Source organism: Notechis scutatus, chromosome 1 (genome assembly GCF_049901735.1).
Source record: "Notechis scutatus isolate UNSWTSFEM ecotype Mainland chromosome 1, rNotScu1.2, whole genome shotgun sequence".
NCBI lineage: Eukaryota > Metazoa > Chordata > Lepidosauria > Squamata > Elapidae > Notechis > Notechis scutatus.
The window spans coordinates 327253031-327262541 of NC_142009.1; the positions used below are offsets into that span (position 1 = coordinate 327253031).

The 9511-nt window shown below is 39.5% G+C and overlaps 1 protein-coding gene across 1 annotated transcript in view; it reads left to right on the forward strand.

The window, feature by feature from the left end:
• Window positions 1-3994, forward strand: part of LOC113420945 (nuclear receptor ROR-beta-like) — a 53002-nt gene extending 49008 nt beyond the window's left edge. Inside the window, exon 10 of the mRNA XM_087952634.1 lies at window positions 1886-3994. Within this exon, the coding sequence (XP_087808760.1) occupies window positions 1886-2047 (162 nt within the window). The 3' untranslated portion in view covers window positions 2048-3994. The remainder of the gene's footprint in view (window positions 1-1885) is intronic.
• The last annotated feature ends 5517 nt before the right edge of the window (window positions 3995-9511 follow it).

Genomic DNA, 9511 nt, shown 5'->3' on the forward strand with positions numbered 1-9511 from the left:
CACTGCAATAGAGAGTGCTTTACAGCTAATCCTTGAGGTGGCCCTCGAGACACAAGCGTAATGGAGCCTGCCCATTATGGTCACAAGTGGTGATGCCATTAAGTGAGGCGGCCTCAATTAATGACCTCCACCTCCTCCTCTCCCTAATGCAGCTGTTAGAAGAATTTGTGGGAGGTTAAGCAGAGCACAGAGTGAGGGAGATCCTTGGAGACTGTGTTAAGGCAGCAAAATGGAGCAATTCAACCTTTGGCTATGCAGCGGCCTCATGGAAGCGGACGCCATTTTGGTCCACCTGCGAGAAATTGCGGCTGCACTAAAAATGATGGCCACTTCCAGGACACAGCCATATGTCCTAGGGAGACATGGCCTGACCTCCTTTCCCAGTATGAGGTCTGGAGTTTTTCAAAAGATAAGTGTGCAATGGCTGACAGGCTTGTGGGGAGTAGGCCCAAGGCCTGTGCAGTCCCAGAGACACAAGATGGGGTGGAGAGAGGGAGAGGAGCATTGCAGCATCTCTGCACTCGATCATAAGGGCGAATGACTGCAAGAGCGCTGCAGGGCCATAACTTTGAAATGGGGTTGTAAATAGCTTGGTGGGGAGGATCTATTATAATACTCATTAAGTGATCCGTCCTATCTCAAGGACTACTGCACAAATAGTCCTCGATTTACAATCACTGCTGGGATCAGAATTTCTATTGCTAAACAAAGTGGTTGGCAAGTAAAGCGTGCCCAATTTACAACCTTTTTTGCCACAGTTATTAAGCAAGTCACTGCATTTATTAAGTTAAATCACATGGTTGTTAAAGAAATCCAGCTTCCTCTATTGACTTAATTTGTCAGAACCTGATGGGAAGGTTACAAATGGCCCAAGACACAGCAATTGTCCTAAATCCATACTGGTTGCCCAGTGCCCAAATTGTTGGCCATGTGATCGTGGGGATGTTACAATGGTTATAATTGCAAGGATTGGTTATTAGTCATGTTTGCAGTGTCATTGTAACTTCAGTCATTAAAATGGTTGTAAATTGAAGACTACCTGTATTTTTTTATTTACTTTATTTAGTACTAGCTCGATACTCATGCTTTGCTGTGAAACTATGTGGTTGGGTTTAGCTTTTGAGGAGGAAAATAAGGAAAAAATAATTCTGCCTCTGCCTACCAGCATCTATCGGTATTCATCTCACTAGCATCCTGTCAGTGTGTGAGAGAGTTGAGGGCTGTTTGAAAACTGAAACAGTATTTGCTGTGTGAAAAAGGAGACAGCAAGGAGCCTGGACGTGGCTTAGCTCAACTGTTCTGTATTAAAGCTGGTTGCTGCTGTGAAACTGAGGCTGAAACTCCTTTCTTCTGCTTGTGTTTTGCATTTGGAACAGATTTCTCTTTGGGTGAGAAGGGGGAGTAGAACTCCTTAGCATGAGAGCGTGTTATTAATAATACATGAAATACTAATGCTCTGATGGTCATTTCAAAAAATCCTTTCTTAATGAGCACCTAGAAGCCAAGAGGAACATACATGCCAAATTTCAAGTTTGTAGGCTTTACGGCTCTGGAGATTTTGTGATGATGCGTGAGTGGGTATTTCGCTTTTATATATATTTTAGATATGCGGCCATATACATTCGGTTTCCTTCCTCTATTTCTTCATTGGTAGATCTCACTTTGAGCCCTACTATCTAACCACAAGTTGTTCCCAACTGTATTCTGAATTTCAATGAGAACTTGATGGAGTTTCATGAGATTTTGGGAAGGGAACATTCAAAAACAGCCAAATTTCTATCATGCAGCTTTGCTTCTCAATCAGGAGTTCCAGATTTTGTTTTTTTTTTTCAATTAACAGCCTCCAAGGTCCCTGCTCTAACCCATTTCCTTTTTCTTCCCACAGATGGTTGCCAAGCTCCCCTTGATGAAGACAATCTGCAGCCTCCACTTAGATAAGCTGGAGCTTTTTCGCCTTGTCCATCCGGAGACGGCCAAAAATTTCCCTCCTCTCTACAAAGAAGTGTTCAATTCGGAGCTCCATTACAGCAACTCTCAGGAGAGCTAAAGCAGAATTTGCAGAGCAAAACTTTTTGTGGCTTCTGGAATGGAGAAAGCAGAATTGACCCCTGTGGCTTATTTTAAATCAAGGATCAACCACAAGATTGTGTGTCTCTGGCTTTCCTCCTCCTCCTCCTCAACCTCTTGCAGTTGATCTGCGGTGATCTGCAGTCACTGTTGAATGTAATTGCACCTTTTTAAGGATCCAGCGGACTTTGGGCATACTGGTGAAATGAATGTGAAATGCTATTCGGTAGAGAAGATCCTGCATTAAGTAGTGTTAAGTATTCCTATCCTTTCCTCAAAAGCATGTTTTTGCAGAACACATTTCTCTGCCCTAGCATGTGAATACATCCACCCAAAACTCATGAGACTTACAGCCAACTGATGCCCAACCCAAAAATGCCTCTTTAGGCCTACCCGTGTGGATAAATATGTATATTTTTGCTGGTTTCTGCTTTTTTCCTGGCATGGTTCGAATGATAGGGACGCTGGACGTAAAGAAGGAAAACCAGTTCTTGTGGACTTGTTCAACGTGAGGATGGAAATATGTGGGAAGAGAAACACAAACACACGCATACACAGGGATTACAATCCTGCCAAATTATGGGACAGAGGTGGTGGGGAGAAGGAAATGTGGGGGAGGAGAACTTTTAATTTAATTGTATTTTCAGCTCTCGGGGGCAGCTGGAGGGCTGGACCCTCTAAGAGAGAGAGAGAGAGAAAAAAGAAGCGTACAGTTCTATTGCAAACCAAGTTGTCTTTCTCATCAACAAACACTGCTGCTATCAAAGTAACTGGAAAAGCATCAGTTTAAAGAAAAACACCAATGGCCTCTGGATGACATTGGACTTTGGCACCCATTATCCTCAGTGATTGGCCTGGCTGGCAAGGATGGATATTGAAGCTAAACCATACCTGGCTGCCAAGCTAGATGATGAATGATGCAATTGCTTCTAAAGCAAGTTTTTTTAAAACACACAAGTTTTAAGATGTGCGGACTTCAATTCCCAGAATTCCCCAGCCAGCATGCTAACTGGAAGTTGAAGTCCACATATCTTAAAACTTCCCAAGTTTGAAAAATACGATTCTACAGCAACCAGTCTCTTATCTTCTAAGGCTATCGATACATTATGTTTGTTTTTTTCTCCATGTTATAACCCTTTGGGAACCCAAGAAAGCTTCATTCAAGTGCAGAAGCCTATTAGAAGAAGACCTTGCTTGGTATCGGTTCACCACATGGATGATGAACAGGTCTGCAGCTAAATGCAGAGGGCCTTCTTTTGGTCCTGCCTAATACTGTAGAATCAGCCAGATGACAAAAAGACCCACACAATTGCTCACATTTGTAAGGTGGTTTATTTTTCTCCTGTTCATACTCAATGACACCTCCAACACCGGTTTAAAAGGCATGGCTGCTTTCTTCAAACTAATGGCAAACCTGCACCCTTTCAGATGCTGCTACATGCCAAAACAAATAGTTCTAAACTTATGACAGATTTACGACCACAATTGGGACCAGGAATTTTGTTGCTAAGCAAAGCGGTGGTTAACCAAATCGTGCCCAAGTTTATAACCATTTTTGGTCACGGTTGTTAAACATCTCACTGCAGTTGTTAAGTGAATCCAGCTTTATTGACTTTGTTGGAAGGCAGTTGGGAAGGTTGCAAATGGCGATCACATTGTCCTGGGCCAGTGCAACTGTCATAACTACATGCTGGTTGCCAAACACCCAAATTTTATTCATGTAACCCTGGGGAACGCTGTGATGGTCATAAGTGTGAGGACTGGTTATAAGTCTCTTTTTCAGTGCTGTAACATGGAATGATCACTAAATGAATGGTTGTAAGTCAAGGATCAAGGATCACTGGAGGCTTTCAAGAAGAGATTGGACTGCCATTTGTCAGAAATGGTGTAGGGTCTCCTGCTTGGGCAGCAGGGTGGACTAGATGACCCACAAGGTCCCTTCCAACTCTGTTAATCTGACTACCTGTACCCTGTTGGTCCTGTTTGGTGGTGTTTCTGGCAGTGGTAGTTTTACAGTTTATGGAGGACCATCAATTCTTAACTCCTTAAGGGGGTCCCCAATCACCGGTCCGTGGACCGGTACCGGTCCGCGGAACAAGTCCTACTGGGCCGCTGGTTGCTGGGCGCCGCCATCTTTTTTTGATGAAAAAGTGCTTCCGTGAAACTTTTCAGATAAGCTCACGGGAAACGCCCTGTCAGAGCATACATCGGCGTCAGTGAGCTTTTCCGGGTAGAAAGCCATTTCTGCCTGGAAGCTCACGGAGCTTAACTAACGCTCCGCTCATCTTTTTGATGAAAAGTGCTTCCGGTTGAGTCACGGAAGCTCATCATCAAGATGAGCGGCGCCCAGCTGATGCCGGTACCGGGCCGCGGCATAAAAAAGGTTGGGGATCACTGCCTTAAAGTAAGCAATACCATCACTGTGGGATCAAGGAGAGAGTGGTATATATCTTTCCCTCAACTCTCAGCTCTCAGCTCTCTGAATTAGCATGTGGGGTGGATCCTCAGCTACCTTAGCAAGGCAAGGCATACAGATAGTCCTTGACTTACAGCCACAATGGCCCAACATTTCCATTGCTAAGTGAGACAGTTGTTAAGTGAGCTTTGCCCCACTTTGCAACCTTTATTGTCACAGTTATTAAGTGAATCACTGCAGTTGTTAAGTTAGTAACACGGTTGTTTAGTGAATCTGGATTCCCCATTGACTGCCTTTGCTTGTCAGAAGGTCACAAAAGTTTATCACCCCAGGGACACTGAAACCACCATAAATATGAGTCATTAGCCAAGCGTCTGAATTTTGATCACAGGACCATGGGGGTGCTCCAGCGGTGATAAATGTGAGAAATGGTCATAAGTCACTTTTTAAGTGCCGTTGTAATTTTGAATGGCCACTAAATGAATGGTGGTAAATTGAGGATTATCTGCAATGGCATTGCTGCATTGCTTAGATACTGTAAAAGAAGAAATTAGATGTTCAGAATTCCAAAAAATACTCCATTTCTACCAGCCCTGTGAATTATTCATCGGGTTTAGGATCTTGCCTTTTGCTTCTTTAGTTTTTACCCAAGGTTGAGATCAATTCTACATTCCCTTGACTCTAAATTCCTTTTAACTTCTCAATCTGTTGTATAACGATTTCTCTCGGGAATTCACTATTGCTCTCTGCAACAAAGGACTTTTGCCTTTCAATGAAACAGTTATTTCATTTGCTCTTCTTTTTTAGCTGGTGAGCTAAATGCTGGGAATCTTTGACATTACAGGCTATGAATCACCATTTCTATTTCTGTGGGTTGAGACAGTGGGGTGAATGAGTTGTTGGAGGCATAAAGATGGTGCCTCTGCAGCATTCTGGTGGTGGGTTAGAAGAAATTTAATCTTTTATCTGTGTAGGTCAGTGTTTCTCAGCCTTACCAACTTGAAGATGTGTGCACTTCAACTCCCAGAATTCCCCAGCCAGCCGTACTGCCTAGGAAATTCTGGGAATTGACGTATAGACATATTTTAAGTTGATAAGGTTGAGAAACACAGGTGTAGGTGGAGGACATGAATACCCTTACCTGGAACAGACAAAGCATTGTTTACTTCAATTTAAAGCAACAGGAGGTGCTTCAGATTACAAGCAGGAGAGATTCCCAATCCATTGTGGCTTGACTTCTTGCATTGCAGGTTTGATTTTCCTATTGCTTGCAAAATGCACTTTTGTCATCTATTCTTGGGTCAAATGGCAGCTTAATTTTTTTAAAGGAAAGAACGGTAATAGAACCATGGCCAGAAGTTATATTGAACAATCTCTTGTGAGCTAAATGTATATAAAAAAAATCTTAACATTCTTTTTTTTCCCTTACAAATCACTGCTTATGTTATGCTGGCAATAAACTATATGTTTTTGGCTTCCTCTCAGCCCCAAATGGGATTCTTACTTTAAAAAAAAATATGCACCTTTCTCTTTTCCCCCAGTTACAATTTTTAAAAGTATTCTTTGATTAGTTGGCATGTATCTGGTTGTACAGTGCCAACATATCAACATGTCTCTATCATATGGTGAGATTGGAGCTTTCATGGAGTTAAAATCCAGAGGCATTTTTCATTTTTTTCCCCCTGCTTTGTAATAGCTGGTCTTAGCTCATTGGTCTATGGCTTAAATTTTCCAACCAAAATGCAGTAGGCTCTAAACATTAATCAGAAACAAATGTTGTGTATTTTAGAGCCTATCGACAATAGGAAGAAATTGAGACAGATTTTCCAACTTGTGAAAGATTAATTTAATAATCATTCCTTTACCCAGGAAACTAGAAGACCTGTGATTTGGAGTGCATCTCTTAAAAAAAACAATTTCAAGCCTTTTGTTCGAGTATAGTTGCTGAGCTTGACTACAGAAAACCATAACAACCAAAACTGTTTGAAACAAGCATAAGTTTGTAGAATAGATAATCCCTTTTTTAGTTGTGAACCATCCAAAATCTGGAATTTGATTCTGAGCAATAAAATGGTGACAGTGTAGGAGAGAATTACTGTGCGTGAAACTCAGCACCTCCGTACATACCTGTATATTTCTGGAACGTGATTCCTGAAGGAAATCTTCTGAATTCTCAAATTCTAAAAAGCAAAAAAGATTTATGTTTCTAGCCCATGACTCACTATGAACCTAAAAAATAGGTTATAAAGAAAGAACGTTTAGTGGGCAACAGTTTTTCGGGAGTTTATAAAGACATGAATTTTCAGGCCATACAATGAAGGGCCATTCCTTCCTAAGTGATGCTTTCTATATAGTTCTACATAAACACATGCATATATACCTATATAATTCTTTTTTTAAAAAAATGAAAGCTTAGATGTGCATTTTATCACCTCTAGAACCCTCACACTACTCTGTATGAAGAGGAAAAAAAAGGTTGATTGGTATAAAATATTTATACTTGTGAATATTGGTGCAAACAGAAAAACCCATACATCTGCAGTATGGTTTTTATGCTTTCTGTTTTGAATGAAACATAGGGTACCATAAGTGTGCATTTATTAAACTGTATGTAGATCTTCCCAACCTGGTGCTCTGCAAAAATTTTGACTTCAGGGCCCATAGTCCTCAGCCAGCAGGGCTATTGGAGTGGGGAAGGATGCATCACACACATACACACTCATTAAAGTACAGACAAGAAAATAATTTTAGACTTAGGGTGAAGAACAGCTTCTGTTTGCATTGAATGTTTTGTTGTGTAAAATGGTAATTTCTATTTTTTTAAAGGAAAAGAAGTCCTATACTTTCTATTAGGGGCCAATTTGCTTTGAAACATGAAAGCCTAAATGTTTATTTAAAAGCGGGGAGGGAGAGGGAGCAGCGCAGAAAAACAGGACTTTTTCAGAAAAACTTTAAAAAACAATGTTATGTATTTAAATAAAATGTTTCGATAAGATGTCTAGAAAGATAGATGTATACAGTATTACACAAGAACGTTTGAGTCGAGCAAAATAAAAGTGTTTTATGGAATGGAAAAATGGGATCGAGTATTTTTCCCCAAACTTTTTTGTATTTAAAAACAATAGTTACAAATAACTGCCATTTAGTATGTAGCATGGAACAAAGGTTAATTCATCGCTCTATATCTGAGCTATAAAGTGCCATCAGTAATATGGTATTCAGATAGTGTGCTAAATCAGCTGTTTATTAAATTTTTATGTCGCCTATCTCACTGTTAACAGCAATTCTTGGCAGCGGTTTGCTTCATTTTAGTTTCTTCCATTAACTATGATTCCTTGAGTGTAACTGGATTCACACGTCATGACATTCTCTAAATCAGTGTTTCTCAACCTTGGTGACTTGAAGATATGTGGACTTCAACTGCCAGAATTCCCCAGCCACTTATTTTGGGGACATTCTTGGACAGAAAGAATTTGCCTGTCTGAAGTTATTTCTCCTGTCCCACAATAGGTGTGCAAGTTCAATTCCAGGACCCTACGTGACACCATCATCACAGAGGAAGCTAATTATCTCTGGATGAAATGAAACTTGGAATAGAATTGATTTAGCTGTGAAACATGAGTTATTATCTGCAAATAGTAGAATCTTAGGCTCAGTACTTATTATTCTATCTGTGTCAACATTTCTAGTTAAGTGAGCAAGAATTGTAAAGCTACATTAATAGAATTAGAATAGAATAGAAAATAGGATAGGGTAGGGTAGGATAGAATAGAATAGGAATAGAATATAATAGAATTGAATTCTTTATTGGCCAAGTGTGATTGGATACACAAGGAATTTGTCTCCAGTACTTAAGCTCTCAGTGTACATTCAAACAACAGAGTGATAAGTCATAGATCATCAATCATAAGATAAAATTGATAAATCATAATATACCAATAGAAAGAAAGTAGTAGGAAAGTTGACAGGTGAGGAAGATGAGAAGATGACAAGGATAATAGCAATATAACCTACTGCATGGGTAATTTACAATAAAATAGATAAAACATATATAACAAAAATAACAGCATTCTTTAAAAAACAGCCATTAACACGAACAGGAGACAGGCTCTCTCTGGTCTTCCAGGAGAGGTATGGTGAATTGAAGACCCTTCTGCAGAAGGACTATACATTCTGATTATCTAATCACTTTTGGAAATTGCCTATTGATCATTGTAAAGCTATTGGAGACTCTCCAAATGAAAAATCTGAAAAGTCTTCATTAGGTGAGGTTATCTTGAATTAAAAGAAAAACTAATTACAAGCTTAAGAACTTAAAATGTTTGAAATAAAACATCAAAAGCTAAATAAGGTTTAGATTTTAAAAAGTTATAACTGGATTAGGACAAATTTGAAATATTGACTTTTACTATAAGATTTTGGAATTAACTATAAAAAATGAATAACCTCTTGTGGAAAACAGACTTTTAGCTATTCTGATTACTACAAGCCATAATGAAAAATAGAAACTGAATACTAGAGGGGACTAAAGATTTTAACCACAGAGAGAGAGGAAAATCAGTCGGATGTTATTTAATAAGGACACAAATATAACAGAAATATTAGAAGAATGGACCCATAAATTATTGACTACAATTTCAACTGTCAGTAATTTAATGCCTCCAAAAAGGCATAAGATGATACCATCTTGGGAGTTCTGACATTTCCCCCCCTTTTATTGTGTTGTATTCACATTTTTCCCAATTTCTATTTTATCCATCCCATTTTATTCAATTCTTCCCATTTTTCAGTTTTTAAATCTTCATTTTTGAGGTTTCATGTGACAGTTTGTTCTTAGGGTTGGGGAGGGAGGGAGGTTGGTGGTCATTGACTGTAATTAAATAAAACTTGATGTGTTTGATAGAAAACAACTGTTAGAAATTATAAAGTGCTAGCCTGCAGCATATTTCTTGGCTTTTTATTTCTTTATTATTGTCAGTCGACCTTGAAAGGCAGAACAGCTATCTTCAGCTGGCGATTCTGAGGCCG